The sequence below is a fragment of the Halichoerus grypus genome, chromosome 1, assembly GCF_964656455.1.
Source record: "Halichoerus grypus chromosome 1, mHalGry1.hap1.1, whole genome shotgun sequence".
NCBI lineage: Eukaryota > Metazoa > Chordata > Mammalia > Carnivora > Phocidae > Halichoerus > Halichoerus grypus.
Window position 1 is genome coordinate 105480364 of NC_135712.1, and position 26931 is coordinate 105507294.

The window sequence follows — 26931 nt, forward strand, 5'->3', positions numbered from 1 at the left end:
AATAACCTTATAATCCCTGGAGTAGGGGAGGAGGAGCAGGGAGAAGGAGAAAGTGGGTCACCAAACTTTATTTGTACATCTCTCCATAAATTTCTAAAAAGTTTCCATTTCCACTAATACTACAGAGCTCTTGTTTATCTGGCCAACAGCTGATCTTCTACCAGAGCAGAAGAGGACCCCAAACTTGTCCCGTGGTCTTGGCCTGATTCTCTGCTCATGCTGGGGAAGAAGGGGCTGTCGTGGTTGACATGCTCAGTGAAGTGGAGGGGGATTGCCTCCCCACCCCCCACAGGTGAGGCATTCCTCTTTACCACTGGTGTTGGCTACAGCCCGCGATGGAATGGGATGTGACCCCCTCAAGGACAGCAGATGAAGCACTTCCTGAATGCCCAGATTAATAGGGCTTCCTGCACACGGCAGAGGTGCTGGCTAATTGCGTTCAGATAAGAGAGCTTTGGGGCATTGATCATAAGGATCTCTTTCTTCATCATTTCTTTGCATCCAGAGTTGTCAGTAAAATGAACAGTGAACATAAATACGTGTGTATAGATATTCAGCTTCCTATCAGCTGCCTTCCTTTGCCAAATTACCACAAACGGCAGTGAGGAACCATGAAAATGCCACTTTCTTTTATGCATGACTATCTCATGACCATCCCCTCCTTCTCTGCTAAACCCCGTGGTAATTCATTACGATCAATGACTCATCAATACTTTTTGAAGCACAAGTAATGAACTTGTTGGTATTTATTTTCAAACCACTATAAATCATCTCTTTACCAAGAATTGACTTCTTTTTTGAGAGCCTTTTGTTCAGATGTCATGCAATTTTATTTTCCCTTCTCTGGTACAAAATAATAATAGTCTTTTTAAAGGCAAGTACATGATTCTCGTGAATGCATTACCTCCAGCCTTTCTTCTTGATGATGCTCCCCAGAATCACTTCAGCCCTGGAAGGGAAACAGAAAATGGCTTAGGATACAGTGTCCCAGAAATGCAAGAGTCAATCCAAAACCACGAGAGCCATTCCTTGTTTGAACTCTCAGTGCCTACATGTCCCGAAAATAGAAGCCGCTCTTGGCTAGTAGCACAGTTTCCGCTGTTTCTGCTTGTGCCTGCAGAATCCTGCTCCTGGAGCATTCCAGAAGCACCTGCCAAATCCTGACACGCTGGCAGGAGACCACCTATGGTCCTGATATTAAGAAACAACAGAGTCATTTGGCAGTTTGATGTTTTTGAGCCACTCATCCCATATATAAATATCCTACTTGGCAGAATCCAATGGGAGTCAAGGTTTCCCTCCTAGTTACCATGGTCTTTGATTGTGACTAGGGAGGACAATGTGAACTTGCACTGCTTAGACAGAACATACTGACCCCCAGGTGATCTTGCAGGATGAAAAAACAAACAAACAAAAAAACCAAAAAAACAAACCAGGTGGGGGTTTAGCCGTCCCAAAGGCTAGGGCTGCAGATGCAGTGGCCCACATCAAGGTCCTGGGTCCTAGGGACAAGTGTTGCCATAGCAGCAAGCTGCAAGGAGATGTAGAGAAGTGTTCTTCCTGCCCCTAAGGGTGGGTGGTGGAGAGGTATACTGAAGACATTCTCCACTGTCTTCTCCCCTCCACCTACCTGAGCTGGGACCCAAGGTAAGGAGACTAAAACTTTCTTGTAGGTCCCTCCCAGGCCGACCGATGCTGTGAGAAGCCACTGGGCTCTGAGGCTTTCTGAGTGGGGACATCAGTGGAATTAGCACTTTGTGCATTAGAGTCTTATGAATGCAGAATGGTCACTGACCATTGTCTGTCTTGGCTGAAAGTTCTGTCTTTGTTGGAGTGTCCAGCCTGGCAAGAAACCATGCTGCAGGGCAGCTACGGAGCATGCCCCAGACAGACCCGCAGGGGATGTCACCCCAGCCTCCCCTGCCCGGCCCCCTCTGGCTCTGAGGTCGCCTTTTGCAACCTTGCGTTTCATGGCAGGAACCTAGCTCAGGTGCACGCTGTCAGTAAGTAGCCAGGACTGACTATCCTTCATAGTAGGAATACAGACCACCTGAGCAGGATGCAACAGGAGAAGAGAACCGAGAAAGGCTGGGATGTGGGAAGGAGCGAGGCCTTATCAATTTTATTTCCTCTCCTTGGACTCAACAGAAAACATCAGACACATGGGCTCTGAAACTCCCCGCTGGTCCTTAAACATAGCCGTGCCCTTGAGAAGGAGGAGACCCACGTGAGGAAAATGCACGGAGACTAGGCCACCACGAACTGGAGTTTGACTGTGATTCTCACCCGGGAGGGGGCGGTGGGGAGTTAGGTCTGCAGGTGATTAGGCGCCACAGTCCTGTTAGAAAATTGCATTGCTGCTCAAGCACCTGCCAGCTACTTAGTTTCTTTCTGTTCTGGGGGCTCCGTCAGTCTGTCTGTGTGGACAGCAGGTGGCCGAGGTGCTCTGGTTTTGTTCCACAATGTGCGTGTTGTGCTGGCGCATGGGAGGCATGGACCTTGAGGCATCCCCAAGGGCACGTTCCCCACACGGTCTGACCAAGCTGTGAGTCCTGTCTCAGAGCCCCACACCTGCTCTGGGGTCCATGAGAAGGTTGGAGCTGGTGTGACTTCTCTAGAAAAGCAGCAAGGCCCTCCTACAGGCCTCTCTGTCCTCTGCCCTCCTATAAAACAGCCTACATTTCTTGGCATTTCTGAGGACCCCTCTTTTAATCTCTGTTCTCCTTGTCATGCTAGATGGAAGGATGGGCCTGCCAATGGGAAAAGCAGTCCCTGGTCCCTGCAGTTTCCCTCGGGGGAGTAAGGAACTATGAGATGTGGTTATGAAAGAACAGGGCGAGCTTCGGAACCACCAAGGTGGAATCTGCTCATTTACTTCCTCACTCATGTAGTCAACTAACACTTCTTGATCTCCCCTGCCACCACTCTGGTCCCAGCTACCTCGGCCCCTCAGGTAGCCTGTGGCGATGTTTTCAGTCCATTCCTCATACAGGGACCAGGGGCAGGAAGGTTTGGGTGGGCAGAGGGGGCCAGAGGCGGGCAATAAATACCCCCAACTCTGGGGATGGGGATAGAGAAAAGGAGAAAAGCAGTGCCACCAGAGTGTGTGGGAAGGGCAGACCCTTCTCACCAGCATGTCAGCAATGGTCCGGGCACTCTTGGTACCACAAATGCCACTTGAGGGACACAGACGGGCACTGACTTACTTTCCAGCAGCATAGACTTCGGCAGTATCAAAGAGATTCACTCCACTTTCGTAGGCAATTGTCATCAGCCGTTCAGCAACCTGCAAGAGGATGTGGAGGTCACTCAGAAAAGCCAAATGGTTTCCGAACCCAGGAAGCAAGTTTGTAATCCTCCGCTGGTCTTTAGTCTGTAAGAACACTGAAATCTCACTATAACCACTCCTTGTTTTTATCAGTTGTATTACAGAATGAAAAAAAAGAAGATTCAACCAGCATATATAGGGGAAAAGTATCACCGGGCCCTAAGGGATTTCCTTCAGCGCTGGGACAAGGCAGCCCTCAGGAGCATGGTGAGGGAGGTGGATCGATTTGTGTTTCTCACTCTGCTTGGAAGATTCGGTTTGACAACATTCTCTGCAGCATCATAATCTCTCTGACAAAGAGGGTCAGTTGTACCACTGGTGACTCCATTTCCCTTCTTCTCCTTTCTCCAAGCCAATAGGTTTTGGCAGCTGGGTGACTCCTGACCTAAAAGCCTGTGCCTTTTTTCCTCGAGGCTCAGTGGACTGTGCTGATGAACCAGAGGTTAGACAGAGCGCTGACTGCTGTCAATCTCATACCACCCGTAGCTCAGCAAAACCCCAGCCACTGTCACAGAGCCACCAGCCAGCAGAGAGGAGGGACGGAGCTTGTGCGCTGGCTCACGGGGATCCCGCTCCCCACCCGTCAGCCTGCAAATACATCCCCCCGCTCCTTGCCCCTTCCTTTGTGCTGCCGGACCCGAAGGGCAAGTGTGCAGGACTACCAAGAGTACCAGCGTCTCTCGAAACAACAGCTTGAGGGAGCACTTTAGAGGGACAGTGATAAACAACAGGGGAGAGGGCATTTTTTCATTTTGCTGATAGATTTACTGGTCAACTGAAAAATAACACACCTCACAAATAATTAAAATGGATTTTTCCATTACGCCTTTGATTGCCGGCTGAGGTTGCTTCATCAGCATTTCCAAGGTAAACTCTTTCCCTGTTGTTTTTAAAATCGGCATATCAAGAAAATTATTAGGCTAACAAAAGGGAGTCCAGGCCAATCCTTTAGAATAATAGCAGTAAAAATGCGATTACTGCTTTTAATTTGCGACCATTATGACATTTATCCTAAGTAGAAATTAAAAGTTAAGACAAGTATAGTTTTTCCCATCACGACTGCCCTATGTTTAAGAAATTACTGTGCTCGCACCGTATATTTTCTTTGTGTTATGTCACATCACATACTAGTGGATCCTTATTGGGAAATGTGCATAATATTATCTAGAGAGAAATTTTAAGATAAGATGGAGAATCCTGGATGGAGAGTCGGACTACGTGATCGCTGAAATGTTTCCCAACCATAAAATTTAAACACCTGAATGTGGAATAGTGAAGTCGCTGACCTAAGAAGACCGTTTTCTGGCCTTGAGTGTACTGCTCACTGGATAAATGAACTTGGGGAGGTCATTTGACCTCTCAGCATTTCTGCTTTTTCATCTGCAAACTGAGGATGATTCCATTCAGGTCCGCCAGGTAGACAGACAGGCTTCCGTGGAAGCGGACTTCCCTCACTCCAAACGCCAGCCTGGCAGGTGGAAAAGGAAGTGGTTTGGGGAAGGTCATGTGACACCTTTGGGCCAATGAGATGCGAGGACAGATTCGCAGAGGCCTCTGGGAACATCTTTCCTTGTTCTTCTTACAAAATTTCTAGAAGCAACACCCTTTCCCTGGAGTTGCTGTTCTGAGCAAGGCTTAGAATTCCTGCAGCTAGCCTGCTGTCTGGGGATGAGGTCGCTGTACAAAGGAACACAGGGCCACGGGAATCCCTGGGAAACGGAGTGGGGCCACTGATGGAGTCCACGTCTACACTTCTAGTTGGAAAATCTAGTTGGAAAATCAAGGTAACTTTTCCTGTACTGATTAAGCCAGTGTGACTTGAGTTTATTGTTATGTGCAATTCAAGGAACCCTAGCTACCTTACAGGTAAGAAAATGTAGATAAAACTCTGAAAAGTAAGTGCTAGAAGACAGTGATACATATATACTTATTGTAGTTAAAAATATTATTCACATGAGTAACATCTGTCTTGGCTCTATGATGAAGCCAAAACATGTGGGCGGCACCTCACAGAGTTATCTACTGTGGTATTTGGGTCCTTTTGCTGTTACCCCTGTCAAGTGGCTGTTTGGTATATGGTCGGAGTGTCCCAGGAATGGGGACATCACCACCTCCCGAGGCAGCACTGGTGGTTGTGTCACTCAGCCCGTCACAGGTGTGGTCATCCTGGGATTCACAGTTTGTACCTGCTTTGTGCTGAGCTCGTCCAAAGCAGAGGGAAGGCAGAGAAAAACTGGGAAGGTGAATTCGTTGCTACTGGCCTGCATTTTTCCCTCATGGAAATGGTTGAGCTCGGGCGATTCAGCTGCTGGGGTACCGTGCTCTCCCTGTGGCTTCCTTGCCTCCTCCTTGCTGCCATTCTCTCCGCAGGGACCGGGGGGAAAGTCAACAGTAGCTATTTGTCTGGTCTGCATCTGAGGTGAGAGCCTCTGCAGCCATTCACGACAGCTTTATTGTGCAGTTTTTAGACTCGTGCTTTTGAAATGATGTATTTCAGAGGCCAGCCTTGCACACTCTGACCTGGGCAAGCTGGGCTCATTGCAGCAGAGAGCAGATACTGTAAAGAGGAGACCAAACATGAAAGGGGAGATGGTGCCCTTAACAGCTGGCCCTTCTGCTCCTAAAGCGAAAGTGTATTCGTCTTTTTCTCCTCCAGCTACCGTAACAGGCAGTAGAAGGTTATGCACTTGCTAGATACAGTAGATTATTAATTCTAGATCTCCCTCCCGGTCACCTGCTTTGTGTCTGACTTAAGTTTGTGGCCATGGTTTTGATATTTGTAGATTTGCCTCTGTGCCTCCTCCACACACCCTACCTGATACTCATCAGAGGGCCCTGTAATGAACCCTGTGAAGACCCCCCAGATCCTCCTTCAGAACTGTAGGACCTAGTCCCCTAGTTGCTGGGAAATTGCACTTGGCTAAAGACAGTTGCCTTGCCCAAGGTGAGACCCACCCTCCCAGGGCAGCCTCTCTCCGATGACTGGTCATACAAAGGATATAAATACTCAGTCCTTTTGCCCCAATCTTGGACAACTCTGCAGGGCCATCTCAGCTTTGGAGCTCCCCATGGGGTCAGCCGTGGTCATTGTTGAGACTGCACCACGGCCCGATTTTCTAATAACTGTTCTGCACGCTAATCTCCAGCACAGTCTACTTTCCAAGGAATCCCCCATGCGACAAACTCTCTGGTGACCTATGCCCAATACCAGGAAGAGGCATTCAGATAGATGAGAATGTGCAGATAAGACTCCTATCTCCAGGATCAATTAAATAACACTGGTGACCTTGGGAGCGGTGGAAAAGACCATCTATTCCCCCGAGCTTCTCCTTAGGAATGATAGTAAGGACTACCTTTATGAAGGGCTTGTTCTGGGCCAGGCATGGGGCTGAGCACTTCATAGGCATCATCTCATTAATCTTAATCGTGATCCTGCTGAGTAGGGGCTATCACCTGCATTTTGCTGATGTGGCAACTGTTAGTAAATGTTAGTAAATCTAGTGGCAGAGTGGGCTGGATCCCACTGAGTGTATCCACTCAGACATACTATCCCAGACTCCTCAGTGGTATTGCAGGTAAGCAAAAAGACATCGGAGGGACTTGAGGACTTTGTCCTTGGGGGGTTATTGATGCTCAATGCCTGCATGACTCACTTATGCCATGAAGATATTCCTTAAAGGCAATGATAAGAATATCACTTTGGTAAGCACTGTTTTGAATGAATAAACAAAGATTTAGAGGAATTTTACAGTAAATAAATTATTATAGCTGCCATTATTGGGTGTCTGCTACCTACCAGTGAAAGGGTTGCATAAACATCTCACACGTTAAACATGGCTAACCCTTTCAACAGACCTCCAAGGTAAACTTTATCATCCCATTTCACATCAGAAGAACTGAGGCTCTGAAAGATTGGATCAACTTGCCCAAACCGAGGTGACCAGCTGGGACTGAGAATCCCATGCTAGAAATGAAAAGTCCCTGGAAACTAGGACCAGTTGGTCACTCTAGGTGGAGCCAAAACACACACACACACACACACACACACACACACACACACATCCCAGCAATGAAATCTTTCCATAAAGCAACTAAATATTAATGCCAAGTTGGTTTTTCTCTAACAATTGCACCCGCACATATAATAGATTGACAACCTCATGGGCTATTAGTCGTCAAAATGTGAAAAATACAGGAAACAGAATAAAACTGAAAATAATCTTTGATTCAATCTTAACCATTTTCCATGATTTATCCTTATAAAATTCCAGGACCCCCAAGAAGACTACTCCCACTGCTCAGCTTTACATTTTCTTTGATCACCAAAATGGAAGCCAAGAGTGACTTACCTCATCTGAAATCTGACCTCCGAATGTCACCCATGTTCCTAGAAAAGAATAAATATTTGCACATTATTCATAATTATTTTTCTAATATTATGCTTAATGAAACACTTTTTCTTACAACAGGGCTCCCTCACTAGGTTGTTCACAAAGGTGTCCATATAAGGGGCACATGGGGTGTCTGGATGATGTCCAGCCTTCCTCCCCTCCTCAGTAAATACTCCGCAGAGGTCTGCATCCCTCCTCACTCAAAGGGCTCATATATGCTAATGGAAGCCCTGTCCTACAAAATGCTTTTTCTTCTGATGTAGGACCATGAATGATCGTGTGCAAGAGTGCATTCTCCCAAGCGCATTGTAGCTACACATGCATTTTGGTGAAGCCACTAGTTTTGAAGGTACAAGAGAAAAGGTACATGAAGCCGCCATTTCTGAACATGAAGGTAAGACCCTGTGTTGTGGTTCTTCCCTTCTTTACCTCCAATAAGGTACTCTGCTTTGTATTCCCTGTGGCCTTTCAAAAGGAAGCCTCTCAGGTGTCCTTCCAGTCCCCACTTTCTTTTTTTTTTTTTTTAAAGATTTTATTTATTTGACAGAGAGAGACACAGCAAGAGAGGGAACACAAGCAGGGGGAGTGGGAGAGGGAGAAGCAGGCTTCCCACCGAGCAGGGAGCCCAATGTGGGGCTCGATCCCAGGACCCTAGGATCATGACCTGAGCCGAAGGCAGACGCTTAACAACTGAGCCACCCAGGTGCCCCTCAGTCCCCACTTTCAAGCCCCAGGAGGTGACACTTAGGCACCTCCTCTGTTACAACCTGCTACTCCGGAATGGAAATTTCCATTGGTTTAGAGATGGAGGCAAGAGCTGGAGTGAGGGTTGGGAAGGCAGGGGGAGAGACTCACAACCAGCAGCCAAAGATTTGCATTTGTAAAGCAAGAGGGAAGCAGACACTGGCTCTTGCCAGGCCAGTCTATAGTCACTGCAATCATTCATTGCCTCCTTGATCCTTTTTTGTTTGTTTGTTTTTATCCGAATGACATGCCTGGCAAAGGCACTGCACCCAGGTGCTAGGGACAGTGACCTAGTCCCTCCCTCCCAGGGGCTCACAGTTTACAATACTACAAAGCCAGACTGAGGCAAACACAAAGCAGTAAGGGAGGGAGAGCTCTACCTAGGCTGGAGGGAGGTGGCCCTCCCGAAAGACTTCTTGGAAGAGGTGACACTTTGGTTGAGTTGCAAAGGAGGTAACCTAATGATGAAGGAAGGGACAGGCATTCCAGGTACAGATAGGAGCCCGGACGAGGTAAGAGAGTGGCAGACATCAGCGGGTGCTGACAAGCTGTGGTGGGCCATGGAGAAGAGTGAGGAGATGTGTTGCAGAAAGGCGGGGAGGGGGCGGGGAGGGGGTGCAGGAGAGAGAGCCAGGACGCAATCCATGCTGTGGTGCATACAAAGAAATGTGTTTGGAGTTGTATGTTTTGCGTTTCATAACAGTCATAGTTAGCATTTATGGAACACCTCACAAATGCTGATAGTATGCTGAGAAACGTGTATACTTTTATCTCTAATCATCTTAGCAAACTTACAAGCCAACTGTATTATCCCTCCTTCCAGATGAGGAATCTAACGTCAACCAACCTAATAAGTGAAATACCCAGGATTCCCCAAACAGGCCCGGCTTCAAGAAGGATATCCTTTTCACTGCATCTCACTGCCTCGTTAGAATATTTCCAAATTAGTTATGGCATTTGGATTCCATAATCCCTAGAAACAGGCTGATATAATTGTGCCTTTTCTCTTCTTAGTTTTTCGGGGACTATAACAAAATACGATACAGATTATTTTACTGCTCCACTCGCCATCCCCGGGAGTTACAGATGGGCAGACCACACTTGCAGACTTGTGTCCCCTGGCTAGAACAATGCTGACCCTCTTGGTATTTTAATAAATTTTGAATAAGGTACCATTATTTAAATAATTAGGAAATTTTTCTTTAAAATGTCTGATTTCCAGCTTCTCTTAGCGAGAGAAGGCTGGTGTCCCCCACAAGGTAGACATGCCTTGAATCGGAGGGGCAGTGCCCTCTGGGTAAGGGTTATGCCCTCCCTAGTTAGCGAAAGCCTGCGCATGTTCCTTTGGATTCAACACTGGAATCAAATAGCAGTTGTTAGTTACTGCTGTTTTTCTTATTGCAAAGTTAAGAAAAAGGTGAACTTGTGCATCTCCTAAAAAAGAGAAATGAGTATCAAAAAAAAAAGAGAGAGAGAGAGAGAGAAATAGGAGGGCACTTTTGAGGGGTTTGAGGGGTTGGGTGGGAATACTGTCCAAACAAAGAATGTGTGCACAGAAAAATGACAACTTAAGGCACCATAAAAAACCAGCCACGACTGGTGTACAGAAAAGATGGGCATTGAAAAACTTAATGGACTGAAAAAATGGTAGTGTTTGTTTTTGAATGAGAATAAAATGAGCGATCTCCTGTGAAATGTAGTTCTCTATTAAAAAAAAAATTGCCTGGGCATCAAAACCTTTTTACAGACAATGCTTTTTACAAGAGTTTCTTTTGAATGCAGCAGAAATTATGCGTCCAGAGCATAAACAAGCATTTGCAGACGTTAGGATAACCAGAAACATTGTAGCTCAGCATGCTAAAAGTATGGTTGAGAACTTTCAGGATAAGTTATTGGTGGCACTTTCTGTTGCAGCAAATGAGAACATGGACGTAAATCACAGCAGACCATTAGCTATATTTATTTGTGATGTGGAGAGAATTTTGGAGGGGTCAAAGAACTTTTAGACAAGGAGTCCCTGAAAGGCAAAACCTCAGGAAAATGGCTTACTTTGTGATGCGAAAGTTCTCCGACCATTGGATGGAGAACGCACTGTTCCAAATTGTAAGGGCCACTACAGGTTGGCTCTCACAGAGGGTAGGGTTGATGTTGGATTGGTCAAGCAACAGATCTGGAGTGGCATTACTTTGTAGGGGCACTATGCCTAAGTCCTTTAATTTCATCACTCATTAGGAATCGCTTTGGGCTAAAAAGCTGAAATGGGACAAGTAATTAGTACCACGAATTAGCTATTCTTCCGTATCTTGGAGCAAAATCAGGTCAGTGTTTGGTTGATAAATTTCCTGGCTTATTTGTGCTGTGATACTGAAGAGATTTCTTTTAACTGTTCATGTCATCAGAGGAAATGGTCTTATCTCCACTTAACAGCAAAGATTGGCTCAAAGTTGCAAGCTTCTTACTGATATTACAACTCATTTACAGCTTTTGAATATTTTTCTATAGGGCATTTGCAAGTATTTGTACAAATGTCTCATTGGCTTCTCTCAGTCCTGACAAATCTGGAAATCTTTGGGAAATTCATTTGTTTAGGAATAATGTGATCCAGTTTCTTATGTTGAAATCAGTTTCCAGAAATGAAAACAATAGCCTGAAATTCATTCTCCAAAACTAGGCCATTGAATACTGGATTTCAAACTTTATGAAAAGAAACTAGCATTATTTAGCTAACCTTTCTTAGTTAAAAAAAAAAAAAAAAAAAAAAAGGTAAAAATTAAGTAGGCTCCACACCCAATGTGGAGCCCAGTGTGGGGCTTGAACCCTGAGATCAAGACCTGAGCTGAGATCAAGAGTCAGACACTTAACTGAGCCACCCAGGAACCCCAGTTAATTTTTGATAGTACAAATGAAGGGCTATGATTTAAAGTTATTGAACAGTAATACAAAATGGTATTGGAGACTGAATACGATAATGTTGAAAGCTGGGATTATACACACATCTTGAAGGAATCACCTTACTGGTAAGAACCATTTACAAAGATGTGATCCATGTTGGGAGAGCCTTTGTTTAGGGGAAGCTATATTCCAAAATCAATCTGAAAAAAATTAACCTCCCACCCCCAGTTTAAGTATTTAACACTATATTCTGTACATTACAGTGAAAAAATGCAGAGCCTGAGTGACATTTTGGTTCAGAAGAAATAGATGTCAGGCTTCTGATTTCAAATCAAAGCAGTAATGAATTATGAAGAAACAACAACAACCCAGGAATAATTGTTTTTCTTTTTCAGTTAAAAATTTTTAATATAAATAGAATATGTGTATTATATATATATTTACATTAAGTCACATGCCTACACTAAAACTTAGCAAAAATAAAGAATTTGGTGCCATTTCTGGAACTTTGTTATTCTTACATTCAGCTCACGTTGTTCAGGTCGGCTACCTCCCTGGTCCTTCTGACATTTCCTACTCATTTATCTTATAGTTATTTGCTGATAAACTTTTACGTCTTTTACCAGGGAGTAAGCTGTCTGAGGGTTAAGATTTTATTCCTTTTACATCCACAGTCCTAGAATAGAAATAAGTCCTTAGTGGATGGTTGATACATTTTGGTTAAATTGTATTGAATTGCCTTTTTGACTGTTAATCTAAAAAACACTGGGATAGTTTCTCACCAAAGAAACATGTTTATTTTGACTTACAGAAATATGAGTAATGCTCCTCAACAGCTCTTCTAGTCCCTAGGTGATTGACGTGTTCCTCCCTGTCCCCAGGGGCCCACCCAGCCAAACCCCCTCCCAGAGAAGGACAAGGGAAGGTCCTTCTCGTTGGCTGCAAGGCCTCCCGTGAGGGGGTGGGGGGCACAGTGTAGGCATCGTTCCCCAGCCACCCCCAATGAAGAGCTACCACTTACAAATAGGACACGTACCCTTCTGACGGTGAAAGATGGGGCAGCAGCTTTCCAGACAGGAGAACTTGGCTTGAATGATTTTACTCTTCACCGCACCCCTCCAGAAGATATAAGGTGGTTTGCTAGTTAATAGGATTCTTAAACCCCCTCTGTGACATGTTTCCTAATCATTTTTCTGCCTTTAATGAGAACATGCCTTCTTGAGACCTAGAACGGTGTATGATTATTTCACTGTGAAATCTCAAATTAGTGGGATGTTACTTAGAAGGTAATTTTACTAAACTGACACTTGTTATTTCTAGCCTTTTAAAAGCAGAGTAGAAAGAGAACTTTGAATTGTTATTGTGTCTTCTGATAAAATTCCTTTATACAGCAAGGAACATATGCTTTGAAAATCTGTTTGTATCCTGTGCATACAGCTACCATGGCATAGAAAAGTGATTGAAATGTAAAAAAAGAAAACTGCTTTGCACATGCATGCGTGTGCACATGCGCACACACACACACCCACCCTATCTCAGTTACTTAATTGCCTTATTGGTGGTTTATAGGGTGATTGCTTCTTGTTATTCATTCAGGAAACATGTTTATCACTTAAGTAACCTCCTTGTTTGAGTATGAAGAGACATTTATTTATTTATTATTAAATTCAATTAGCCAACATACAGTACATCATTAGTTTTTGATGCAGTGTCCAACGATTCATCAGTTGCATATAACACCCAGTGCTCATCACATCACGTGCCCCCTTTAATACCCATCACCCAGTCACCTCAGCCCCCAACCCCCCTCCCTTCTGTAACCCTCAGTTTGTTTCCTGGAGTCCAGAGTCTCTCATGGTTTGTCTCCCTCTCTGATTTTGAAGAGATATTTAGATATTTGGATATAATAATGTTTGTTCAAGTAGGCTACCTCCCTGGCCCTTGAACATCTACATCATCATAGCATGGTTATCAAAACCAGGATATTAAAAAAAAAAAAAGCAGGATATTAACATTGGTATAGTACTATTAACTACATTGCAGATCCTTTCTGAATTCCAGTGGCTTTTTTCTGTCCCAGCATCCCATGCAGGATCCAACGTTGCATCTAGTCATCATGTCTCCTTGGGCTCCTCTGATCTGTGACCATTCCTGAGTCTTCCCCTTGTCTTTCCTGACCTTGACACTTCTGAAGAGTAGCAATCAAGTACGTTGTAGAATGTCCCTCAATTTGGGTTTCAGTCATTTTAAGGTTATAGATTTGGTGATATCCTTTTCTGTATTGCAGTTTGACCTGCTTATGGTGTGGATTTTTTTTAAATAACTATCAAGAAAGGAATGTATAAGTGCGGTTGTAATATTTATTATGCCACAGGTGAGTTTTCTATTTCCTTTCATTCAACTAGTATTTATTGAGTATACCATGTGCCAGGCATTGTACTTAAATTATCAGGATACACCAGTGAACAAACCCAAAAATTATTTCTGGAGCAGATTTATGAGGAAAGACAAAATAATAAGAAAAATTAAAAATACAGTACTTATTGATGAATGTTAATATTTTATAAGTCAATAAAATATAAAATACATAGTGCTTACTGACGAGTGTTAAAGAGAGTCATTTTTATAAGGCAGGGATAAGGTATATGAAATGTCAGGGGGTGAGTGTTGAGATTTTAGATAGGGTAGCCGGAGAAAGTTCACAAAGAAAGTGGCTTTTGAGAAAAGACCCAAAGAAAGTAGAAGAGCTCACAATGCAGCCATCTGGAGGAAGGGTGTTCCAATTTCAGGGTGAACTATGGGGAGGGGGGGCTTGCTTGCATGTTCAAGGTCAATGAGGAGGACCGTGTGGTCAGAGAAGAAAAAGTGAGGTCTGAGGAGCCATAGAGAACTGATCATATGGGGTCATGTCAGTCATACGAAGGACCCTGGACAGGCCAACAAGTTTTGAATCGAGAAGAGACACAGCCTGACACTCTTCGAAATGGAACATCTGTGGTGTGGAGGACACACCTCTGAGGCTGAGTCCGACACGTGAGCCCCAGTTAGGAGGCTGCTGTGATAATCCAGGTGACACAGGACAATGGTTTGGTTGGAGATAGTAGTAGTGAGGATGGTGAGAAGTACCTGAATTTTGGATAGCTTTTGAAGGTGAGCCAATAGGATTTGCTGATTAAAAGGACGTGGGATATGAGAGAAGGTGAAACTTTAAGGACAACACCATGGTCAGAGGAAGGGGAGAATGGAGAACAAATTCAACACATTTCATTATGGATTTAACAATTCTTGTTTTGCAAGTAGAGCACATGTCAACTCTAGGTGGTCAAGGCTGACCAAATGGTCAAAGGGTATTTAATCTAGAGGTGTGCAGAGTTATTAATCTGTTATATCACTGAAAGTTTAAGGTTAGACATTCAAGCCCCAGATCTCATTGAACTTAGACAACTCAAGGGGTAAAACTAATGTATTTACTATCTCATTTGAATAGAATTATTCCTAGAGGGAGGTGGAGCTGGAGGTGGGAGCATCCCCTCAAAATGCGTTGGAAAGCAAGAAACCATGTAAGCCCAGGACCAGTGCTGATTTGGAGGAGGGGGCACCAAGCTGTTGGCCACCACCTGAGATCAGGTCCAGGGCATTACCCTGTGTGCACTTTCCTGTCTGAGCTTCAGGCTGAGCCTTCTGGGAATGGAACCCTTTCTCATGTCCTTGCACCCAATAAATCCTACTTATTCTTCAACACCCAGCCTCTGAATTCAGTGCTGTGGGACACAGTTCTATAACACTTCCTCTGGTGAGTCAGAGTGAGTATTTTAGTGTTTTAGGTCCCGTGCCAACCTCTTGATTTCTAGTTTCCTTACACACAAAATTTGGAACCTCAAGCTTCCTTCATCACTATGATTTCATGATTCTGTGGTTGGACTTTGAGGGAAGAAGAAGTTACCCCCTTCTTTGAACAAACCACTATTATTGTACTAACCATATTCCTTTGTAGCTAGGTAATTTATTTTCTCATTTGACTTCCCCATCAACTGTCCCGAGGGCAAGGCCAAGTCTAATTTAATTTTTAATCCTAGCCCCTGAAGTGGAGCCTGCACATAGTAGGTCCCTAATAATCATTTGCTGAATCAGTAAATAAATGTTTTCAAACCATGGACATTCCAGCCCTAGCAAGAAGGGGTGTCTAACCCAGAACATGTGCAGCATGTCGGTTATTTCCCTCACTACCTCGGATGAGTGGTCTTCAGCTCTGGCTGCATGTTTACGCACCCTTGGGAGCTTTAAATGGTAGCTTTTAACAGTCCCTCACCAGACCAGTTAAATCAGAATCTCTGGGGACAGGACCTTGGCATCAGAACTTCTAAAAGATGCTGAGATAATTCCAATTGCAGCCAGGGTTGAGGACCATAGACTCTTCCCATGCTGAGATTTTAGTATCTCTTCCTTTTCTTTATACCTGTGTGGTCGCCACTGATCAACTAAGTACGGATCTATGTCTGTGTGCCTGGGAGATAGCTCAAGGTTCTGTCTTTTTCCAATGGTGCAGACAAAACGTTCTTCCTTGTTCTGGTTTTGCATCTGTTGATGTTTTCCACAGAGCCTGGCCCTTATTTTTGGATCCAAGCTGCAGCCTGGTTTTTCATTTTTGGCTTCTAGTGTATTGCTAATGAGCATCTGGCCTGAGTTAACAAATATGATAACAACTTAGCCTTTTCTTTTTTACTTTGATTACCTCTTCTTGCAAGAACCAGTAATGTCACCCCAGCTCTGGGGAAGGGGGAGGTGAAGGGGGTACTTTCACACCTGCACTTCAATAAAAGAGCTTGAAATAGCAATGAAAGTAGGTAAGGGAGTGATAAAGGCCATGTGGAATAAAAGTGGGCTTTCAGACAGGTAAAGTGCAAGTAGTATTCCCATTTACGGGCAAATCTGGAAGATCTGAAGCATTCCCATATTTTGTAGATGAGGAAGTGGAGTGGTAGAGAAGTATCTTTCCACAGTTGGTTAGTTGTGGGGTCTCCAAGGCCATGGTCTCTCCCAGCCCCGTGCTGCTTTCTGGTAATGAGGCCTCCCCCCAGGCCCCACCACTCTGCTCCAGACAAGTGATATGCATAGTGTTTGTTTTTAATGCTTGTAATAATACCCTGCTTTCACAAAACTTCCTGTGTGCTTCCCTCTGCCAAATGCCTCCTCCCCTGAACGTTCCTTGTGATAAGCTTTACATCAGTTTCTGCCCCCAAATTGCCTCCTCTGTGAAGAATGGCACACACTGGCCCCCAATCTTCTGAGCCACCTCCACGCTCCCACATTCTCTCAACTCAACCTGGGGACAGGTTTTAACTTGTCTTCCCATAAGATGTCATGCACAGAACCATCCTGGCCTTTAAGCTCTTAAACCCTTATGAACCCTGGAGCCAAGGCTAAGGGCCGGGCAATAATGAGGTGTGCCTGTCTTTGAAGGAATTCTGGGGCACAGTGTACCAGTGGGCAAGGCAGGGGCAAAGGGGAGCCGGTCTTAGATTAGGCCAGGCTGGGGTGGAGCTGGCTGGACCTCCCAGGAAAACCTGTGCAGAGTTGAACCCTGGACCTTCTTCTAATGCCTGTGTGTAGCCTTGAAGTTTTGAGGGTTAAATGGCTGGGATTGACATTAGGTTCTTCGTGATCCTGATGGAGAATATATAAATATTTGATATTTTCCTTCTTTCTTTGATTTAAAGTTTCATGTACTTCAGTGTCAAGGGATACTGCCAGATCCATTTTATTTTAAGATTTGTTCCAGGGCAAATCTGCCTGGAACCATTTTGTTTTGTTTCCCCATGAAGCTAATCAGTAAAAGTTTAAAGACTAGGACATAGTGGTGGAAGTATTGGAGGCAGGGTTGGGGCATGACTTTTAGAAGAGGCAGCTTGGTGTTAAAAAGCCGAACTGTGGGGGTTGACACTACTCAACAGGGACTGTTGTGAACATAACATAGGAATGAAATTTCACAGCTCTCCATCTTGCACTAGGAAACAATGACCCACTCCCCACATTTAGATGTTAGATTTAGTGATACATAGTAAGAAAACAGTATGGAGGTTCCTCAAAAAGTTAAAAATAGAGCTACCCTACAACCTAGCAATTGCACTACTAGGTATTTACCCCAAAGATACAAGTATAGTGATCCAAAGGGGCACCTGCACCCCGATGTTTATAGCAGCAATGTCCACAATAGCCAAACTATGGAAAGAGCCCAGATGTCCTTCAACAGATGAATGGATAAAGAAGATGTGATACATACACACACACACACACACACACACACAGGAATATTACGCAGCCATCAAAAAATGAAATCTTGCCATTTACAATGACATGGATGGAACTAGAGGGTATTATGCTAAGCAAAATAAATCAGAGAAAGACAAGTATCATATGATCTCACTCATATGTGGAATTTAAGAAACAAAACAGGAGCATAGAGGAAGGGAAGGAAAAATAAAACAAGATGAAATCAGAGAGGAAGACAAACCATAAGAGACTCTTAACCATAGGAAATAAAATGAGGGTTGCTGGAGGGGTGGGGGGTGGGGGAATGGGGTAACTGGGTGATAGACATTAAGGAGGGCATGTGATGTAATGAGCACTGGATATTATATAAGACTGATGAATCACTGACCTCTACCTCAGAAACTAATAATACACCATATGTTAATTAATTGAATTAAAATAAAATTAAAAAAATAAATCCATAGCTTAAGCTCCTTAAATTTCCTTATGTAGATAGGATTCTCAAATTGATTGATTTAGCACCTCGAGCCTATTATGAAAAGTTAAAGCCAAAAAGATTCTTAGATGAATTTTTTTCTCAGTGTATTTTAATTTTGTGTCCACACTATTGAAATAAATATTACAATTTTTATAACCAGAAGCATTTTTTAAAAAATCATTATTATTTCACTGGGAAATCCACTCATAAACAAGGGTTTCAATAAATTATAGCTCTTCCTACTTCCTGAACATGAAAAAAAGGCAGTGTTTATATTTTGTTAGTATTATGTATTAAGTTTCTTGGTTAAAATTCCTCATTCCTCATAGTTTTTCATATTGATAATTACATGCTGAAAGATTTCTTACAGTGAAGTTTCCAGGGCACTTACAACCACCTTATTCATTTTGTTCTTTGGAAGAACTCCTATAAGAGATGTACAGACTAGTTATTGGAGGTGAAATAAAATGAGATACCACGGCTAAATGGAAATTGCTGTTTTGTTTTTATTTTAAACAAATTAAAGTATTTTCAATATCTTTTTTTAAAATGGGATCTGCTGTTAAGATTGAAAGTCCTTTTTTCTTTCTTTCTTTCTTTCTTTTTTCTGTGAACTCCTAGCACGGGACCTGGAACATAGTATATGCTCAAATATATATATATTTTGATTTATCTTTTGCCTTTCCACAGAAGTTACTGTGAATGAGAACTCTGTAAAGAACACTGCCGTCAAGAAGTCTGAAAGTTGTGGCCTCCTTTATGTTTTCTTTTAGTTCTGAAAATTTCATACCAAATCTTTATCTTTGTGTAGGGATGTATTTTCTTGATGGTTCAGTGAGTTCTTGTCTCCCCAAACAGTGAAAGTTTTGAATAACTCTGGTGTATCTGCACATAAAAACCACTGGGTACGTTCATAGGAGTATCAGGATATGCTGAGAAATAAATTTTAATTGCATAGCGAGGCAAAGGAACTTAGTGAAAACACGATGAGGGTAATACATTGTAATAGAGAATGAAAAATATTTTCTGACAGTCTTCAAATTTTCCCTGTTGGACTCTGAGCTTAATGATTTTATAGTATTAAATATTACTAATGAAAGGAGGAAGGCAAAATGATGCACATATTTTTTGACTAACAAGTTTTTGAAATGTAGAGAAATTAAAACTGAGGAAATATATAAGGGATAATTTAGGAAAAATCTAAAGATTAAAAAGTCCCCAACCCTAATTTATACTCAAATTAACCCAGCTCCATAGATTTATGGATTTATACATATAAAAATTAGCTTATTTTATCTATGCCTGCTGGTTACCAAGTGTTAATGACTTCAGGTTTTTTTTTTCCTTCAACTTGTAACATCCTTTTCCTAATGGAAAATTCATAACTGTATCAAGTGGATGGGGTATTTTTGCATTTCCCATAGAACTATGCATGGAAGTTTTTTAATGGAATATTTCTAAGTGACAGAGATCTTCCCTTTGCAGAAATTATGCAGAGAAATGTATCATGTTAAAGAAGAAAATGAAGCAATATTAAATCAAAAGCATATTGGTATATTTGTAATCTTAGGAGATCCTATTTAATTTCTACTCTACATAGAGTCATTCGCCTTTGAGATGGCATTTTATACACTACTGAAAAAAGAACTAAGATATGGGAGAAGCCTGATCTGGGCCTGGCTGTTCCCAGCCAGGCTTTGGCTTTGGGTGATGACGGTACAACCACATAGTCCCGATTTTACAGGAATGGGAGGAGACTTCCTAAGACACTGTATGAAAAGTTATCTAGAAATGTAGGTAACCAGAGATATCAAAGAATGTAAAAGTAATATTTCTGTGTCAACAATATTTTGGATTATTGTCAAACACAGAAGACAGGCCTTCTTGAGACATTTCCAAAACTACTAACATTTTCAAAACTAGGATAATCTCTGTCTCCCAAGAGACCATATAATACCTGGTACATGGGAGGGGCTTTTAAGTGTTTTATGACTGAATGAATTTAAGAACAGTGGACAAGAAATGATCAGCATAGAAGTAATGTTCAATAAACTTTTTTATTCCCTGCTTATCTTCTTTCCATTAATTCCTTGCTTGGAAACAAATTAGTCTACATGACTCCATCTATGGCCTTTGTGAGTTAGTTGTCTGGGTATCCACTAATCACTACCCTGGTATGTATATGAAAGAACATTCCAGAAGGGGGCTGGGAGGTTGGCATGGATCTGGGAATCACTGTGGTAGAATAACACCTGCATTTTCCCTCTTAAAGCACTGAGAGTCTCTTTTTACTCCTTCTGCTAGCACCGGGGGCCCTGGTTTCAGGAAATAGGGAGAGTGTTCCCAGAAGAAACTCGCGGGGGAGCAAAAATATCTACTTGGTGACTCTCCATCTTTGATCATTTTGTGATTAGTCAAGAACCTTAGGGACCACTTACTATGAGGGACTAGAACTATCTATTAACTAGGGAAGAATACATAATCATGGTGAAGAATGTGCCACCAAAAGATCTGATGCAAACTGTGCCTCATGGTTCCTGAAGGTCAGGCGGAGAAGTCTGCCCACTCTCCACAAGGATAGGGAACTGTCCAACTTATTTACCAGTGTCACTCCGACACCGAGAACAGAGCTCACTTTTGCAGGTCAACTATCTCTCAGGTCCTGAAATTATTTCTCTTATTTGTCAACAATTCTAAGTGGTAGGTGTTCTCATTTTCTCTCAGTTACACCTGAGGTTGAGTGTGTCCATGGAGAAATAGGTTCACCTTGGAGACTTTGCTCATCTCTACAGTGAATGATGATACCCACTCCAGGGTGGCCGGGAGAACTCAATGAGACTGATGACAAAGCCAGCCGGTGCTTTTTTGAGAACTCCGCATTGTGCCAAGCACTGTGCTACATACTTTATAGACATTATGTCACTTGAACCTTGTGACCACTCTGTGATTTGAGTTTATTTGCTGGAATATTTGAGACAGGATGTGAGCCCAGGCACTCTGGCTCCACAGCCCACGCTCTTAATTAATTCAACAGCATGTATCAAGTGTCTAATACAGCGCTACAAATACAACGGAGGCTCACTAAGCGTTACTTTCCTTCTTATCTTCCAAAGAGATAATATCTGAAGCACCAGAAGTTCCAAAGAAGGTAAACGACTTTTCCAGAGACCGCAGTGAAAGCCAAAGTCAACATTAGAATGTACCAGTTCTAACCATATACCCATCTTAACAAAGCTTGGGAAAGCTAATTATTTACTTTGGATTATTCAGAAGTGACCCATGGAGAATGGTGAATAGACTAAAACATTCAAAAATGCCACAAAATTCTGAATTTTAATTGGAGACCAAAGCTAAATGAAAAACAAACACCACACCTGGCACTTGCTTCTTGGGCACCAAAAGTGGCAGCCGCCCTGCTCTCTGGCTGCGTCTCCTGCACACAGCCTGGGAAGTGGAGTTTCTTGGGTCCTAAAAGCTTCCATGCTAAAGGCAGCCACCTAATGAGCAAAGAACTTGGACAGTAAGCTGGGACGGCCTCAACTGTCCAGAAATAGAGTTTGGAGCTCCTTGTCCAGGCCAGTGATCCTCAACTCTGATCCAATGAATAGGACCACTTGGGAGCTGATGCCCTGCTCCTCCCTGCTCCTCCCAAGAGAGGCTGGTTTAGTTGGTCTGAGGAAGAGCCCAGGCACAGATATTTTTTAACAACTCCTATGTGACTATAATGGCTGCCAGAGTAAAAAACTGGTCCAGGCAGCAGCTGGGACATTGTTGGAATGGACTCGATCCCTCTATAAGACCCCAGTATGACATTAAGTGCTGGGCCCAGAGAGTGCAGAACAACTCAACAAAGAAGGCTGAAGGTGGCCTTGATCCCAAACTCGAGACTGTAATGTCCTGCAGGGTTTTTAGCCCTGACCAAATAAAGGGTTACAGGCTATTCTTTCAAGATTCTCTCTTTGGTGCTTTGTCCTTCATGTTATTAGTACTATTAACCTTGTGCAAAAATCCCAGTGGCAGTAAATGACTGTAGCAAAAATAGCTTAGTGGAAATAAAAAAACGGGTGGAATAAAAAAGAGCATCAGCAGTCTTGTTTTCTGGGACAAGATGACAAGGGACACCAATTCTGATGGAGCAGGGTGCAAGTGAGACACATCAGTTTGATGGGGTCATGGCGGAATTTCTCCCACTGGTGCCATGTAGAATGATTAATTCAATATGGAGCTCTAAAAGCTTACCAGAAGCCTAGGCAGAGATGGGCTACTGGGTCATTATACCATTCCTGCATATTTTATTAAGTCTAGACAACTCTTGATTTCCCTCGAATAGGTTTTTATGCCGATGGAACCCATATTCAAACAGAAATAAAAAATTCATTCCAAAGACAAACATAAACACATTTTCAATATTCCGTGTCACTGTTCCCAGCAGAGGTAATTGAGAATCCACTGTCCTCTTCATATGGCTCAGTGGGGCAATTGGAGACCGACGCCACAGCCACTGATCTATGTGACTAAAATGCCAAGACTTCTTAAAGTTACACTGGTATAGGAACTATATACATTTAGCACACCTTGGATATTGTAAACTCCCAAGTATAAACCTCAATTTAAAAAAAAAAATGTATGCATGACAGGCCATGACTATTAGATGAAACAGTAGAAAATGTTGATGGAGTGGCAACCACAAAGGTGCCATGAGATACAGAACTGAACTTGCACACAAGAGAACTTGGGTGGAGGTGTGCCTCATTCATATTCCAAGTATATATAATAAAGATCTGGTGATTAGCCTTCGTGTGCTAGAATTTCTCACTCTTGCAGATCTTGTGCAGTTACCTTTCCCTACACACTCTGTCCTTAAAGTCTTTACTTTCTTCCAGTCTAATCTGTCTTCAATTCCTTCCTTGACCCGGAAGTTTAGGATGTCTGAATGACGAGATTCAGTATTCAAAAGATTTTCTTACCCTATTCGCAACTCCATTGCCTCCCTGTTCCTTCATCGTGGTTGCCTGGCAGAAACCCCCACCGGGATAAATCTGTCTGGCTGCTCATCCCCCATAACCAAGATGCTGAGCTGTGCTGGAGAAAATCACAGAATACAGAGACAGATGCATTGTAAATTCTCGGTCTATAGTAACGACGCATAGAGTCACCAGTGCTCTGGTTTCTAGTCATTTTTCTCCACTGTTTGGATTTCAGAGATGCCCTACTTTTCTCAACCTCAGGCCCCACTTCCTCTTCCTCCAACATCAGCAGATAATCACACTTCCTGCTTCACAGAGAACATAGAAGCAGACAAACTATAATCCTCTCTACGTCTCACTCCCAAACCCAGCAACCAATACAGATGCAGTTGATGTCCTGCCCATTTCCTGGTGGCCTGCAGCTGCCCAACGACTTCCTCTGGTATGCAGACACCTCATCTCTTTCACCCTCAGCTGGTGTGTACTCGACACTGGCTCCCGAGTCAAGGGACCATAAACTAAGATCACACCTGTCCTTTCCCCTTCTCTTCCTGTCCCTGTTGAAGAGAGTTCCTTCTATCCAAGACTTGTTTCTCCACAGATCCCCTGGGTCTTATCCCCTTGCTCCTTCTTAGGGACCTCAGTCCACCGATTATCAGCTCTTGTTACTCTTTTCTTTGCCTGAATTCTACTTTGTTTATTGAATATGAATTTCACATCACCACTTCACTTCCTTTTTGTTCATATTTGTCTGATTTTTATTCACCCATTTCTTTATTTTCCATTTCTTTTTGTCCTCTAACATAAAGAACATATCTAGAAACTAGGACTTTTTTTAAATCCCATCTCTAAAACGTGTAATTTGTTATGCTGACACTTATAGTAGGTCATTTTTCTGGTATTTTATTTTTTGCCTTTAAAAACATCTCCTTTTGTATTATCTTTACCCATCTTTTGCTAATCTGGTCAAGCCTCATTTACTCACAATCTCCTTATGTATTCTGTACAGGTTCTCTATATATGCACACAGTACGATGAACTGGGCTCACAGTTAGTGAGCAATTAACTGATTGTTACATTTCATCTTCTGTGAAAGCAAGAACATTTGAGTCCTGTGCAGTCTCTCTCCTTGCTTCGATTCCCAGTCCTTTCTAATTTGCTGTCTGCTGTGACCACTGTGACCAGAATGAGCTTCCTAAAATGCATCTGGCCAAGTGAGTCCCCATCACAGAACAGATCAATTCCAAGCTTTGTGGCATGGGCTCTGGTATTCTTCCTAATCTTCCCAAAGTCCTCTCTCATCCTATTCTCTCCCCTATAGCTCCTTCTCCAGGTCATGCTAATTTGGATTCCCATGCTTCTCCTCCTGAATTTATCACTTCATTTAGGAAGTATTTATTGAGGCCCCATCATTTCCCTAGAACCATGCCAAGGTGGTGGGGGCAAAATGGCAAACAATAATATGGTCTCTGTTTCCTGGAGCCCCCAGTGCTCTGGGGCATCTTTTCTCCCCTTTCCCCAGCACAGCGTCAGGCACAGCTTTGTGCAATCTATGAACATGAGAATGAACGAGAAGAGTGCCAGACTCCGTGCTTGACAGGGATGATCAAATCTGTCCCGGTTCCTGGCCCCCTAAGAGCTCACAACCTAAGGCGCAGGTGGTGTCTGAGGCAGCAGACCCACAAGCAGGGCCACGGCAGCCAACCACCCCTCCCAGGGAGGTGCTGAAAGGGAGGGGGACTGCTTTGCTCGTCCTGCTTGACCCTGGCAATGCTGTGAGGGGTGACAAAGTCAGACAGAGAGCCACTTCCGGAACTGTCTCAGAACCAGCCCCGTCTCCTCTCTTAGCCAGGTGGGAGTTACAGGTACCAGCTGAGGCTGAGCGGGCTGGAATTTCTGCCCAGTCAGGGCCGAGGGAAAGGGACTAGAGCCGCAGGTGGACACTTGGGAGGGGAGGAGAGTGAGCGACTAAGAAGAAAAATGACAAAGTCCCACAGAAAGCTTGTCTCCAGTCACCATGAGCAGGGACCCCCAGCACACCTCATCCTCCTGTTTCCTTCCGCACAGCCTGAAGCGAGCCCCATGGATAGACTGTCAGCTCTAATTCAGCTACTGCTCATTACCTCATCACCCATTTTCTATAATTACATGTTGGGTAGCCTCTTCCTCCTATCTTAATTAGTTGTCAGATATAAAATGAACATTGGCGGTATTTTCTGCTTTGCTTTCGTGGAGGTCCTCCTTTGCGTATTTTCATCATCCAGGTGTTAGGATGAAGCTTTTATTTGTAAATGAGCCTGGGGCTCACTGATCCTTCAACATTTGGGGGAAAAATGTGCAGGAAAGTATATTAAAAAGACAAAGCTACATGTTGCCCCTCCAGAGGAGAGTTTTGGTGATTAGGCAGACTGAGGTTGCAAGAAGTCAATGTGAGCTGACCCACCAAACTCTGAGCATACCTCACACTGTAGAAAAGGCTGGGGCAATTTTAATTTTCAACCTTGGCCACCAAAGACCTAGAGAAAGCTCAGATAAGCTAAAATAAGGGGGGAAGGGTTTTCAGGCTCCAGGGATATCTTCTTTTCTTAGAGCAGAGGAATGTGGAGCTTTTTAGGCAGGAGCACTTTAAATTTCCTTTGGGAATGTGCATTCTGTGGCTGAGGTAGATTTAAACCCTTCCACAGCTTCAGGGTTGGTTCTTGATTGACTGAATTCCTTCAGTAATTGGTTCAGGGATGGATACACAAGCCAGTCAGAGCCAATAAGATAGGAGGCTTGGAGCCGCTGCAGCCATATTGTTACTCTGAGGGCAGGCTGAGAATGAAACCTCCCGCTTGCAGAGTTCATAGTCTGATCCCTGCATCAAGCCAGAAGTATCTACTGTCCGTGTGAGTCTAGAAATTTCTGCTTTGGCTTAAGCTGATGTTTTCACTTTGCTTTGGCTGGATTTCCTGTTCGCTTACTCAGGAAGGTTTCGGATTGATTCACACTCAACATCTGTAAAAAGAACTAGGATTTTATTCCTGATTCCAACCAGCTGAGGCCTCTAAGGCATAGGTGTGACTCTCCACACACTTCCCCTCCATGTGTTGACCCATAGCTGGTCACCCCTCAGGCATTCATGCCGCCCTCCCAGAGGTGGCTCCCCATAGCCCTGCACGCTCTTAACCTGAGCACCCCATTTCACAGGAGGACAGCACCCCAACTGATTCCCTTGATTTTTTAGTCTCATGATTAGAGGAACTCAGCTGTGTTGCTGATTGAAACTCTGAAACTTTCTTGAACTTCCATTTGGGTTTTGACACTGCCTAGGTTTAAGAAAATACTCTTATGAATATGACCTTTATAAAGTTAGTGTGTGGGGCAAAGCTCGAGGCAACACAATGAACAGACTTGCATGTATACAAGGTGTGCCTCAGTCAGACTTCTCTGAGTCCAGGAGCTATGGGCAGGACTTCATGACGTCTTTAGGGCAATATTCACAGAAGGGAATGTCGGGAGTTCAGAACTTCATTTGGGGCATCCACGCGAAAACAAAATGTCTGTACTCAGTTGCAGTTTTACTTTGAAATCTCTTCCAGGGAAAGCACTCTGGATCATGGGCCACGAGACGTGGATTCTGGTCTCCATTCTGTCTGTGGAGCTGATTGCTACCCTAACTCGAGAGTGATTCCAGGGAGCCATTCAGCCTCCCACATTTTCTGGTTCTAAAGTAGAGTGAAGGCATTTTCACCCAGCTGCCACCCTGGAGTCATGCTGAACTTGATCACTGCCCGTATCATGACTGTGAGAGGTAGAAGGAGGCTTCCATGCCTGGTTCTCCAGGAGGAAGCTGAGGCTGGGAAGAGGCTGTGGGCACTT

At 43.6% G+C, this 26931-nt stretch overlaps 1 protein-coding gene and 1 long non-coding RNA gene across 5 annotated transcripts in view; one reads left to right on the forward strand and one right to left on the reverse strand.

Moving 5' to 3' along the window:
- KCNAB1 (potassium voltage-gated channel subfamily A regulatory beta subunit 1) overlaps positions 1–26931 on the reverse strand; it is a 253743-nt gene that overhangs the window by 78929 nt on the left and 147883 nt on the right. For all 3 annotated transcript variants that reach the window (XM_036122386.2, XM_036122383.2, XM_078070015.1), the window contains exons 3-5: positions 7678–7715; positions 3207–3286; positions 905–949 (exon numbers count right to left, since the gene is read on the reverse strand). In XM_036122386.2, the coding sequence (XP_035978279.1) occupies positions 905–949; positions 3207–3286; positions 7678–7715 (163 nt within the window). The remainder of the gene's footprint in view (positions 1–904; positions 950–3206; positions 3287–7677; positions 7716–26931) is intronic.
- Positions 30–8311, forward strand: LOC118554655 (uncharacterized). Of its 2 annotated transcripts, none has more exons than XR_004926574.2 (3): positions 30–292; positions 3422–5112; positions 7983–8311. It is a non-coding gene; the product is annotated as an uncharacterized LOC118554655 (long non-coding RNA). The 2 variants fall into 2 exon arrangements; XR_004926575.2 differs by lacking the exon at positions 7983–8311 and adding an exon at positions 7600–7750.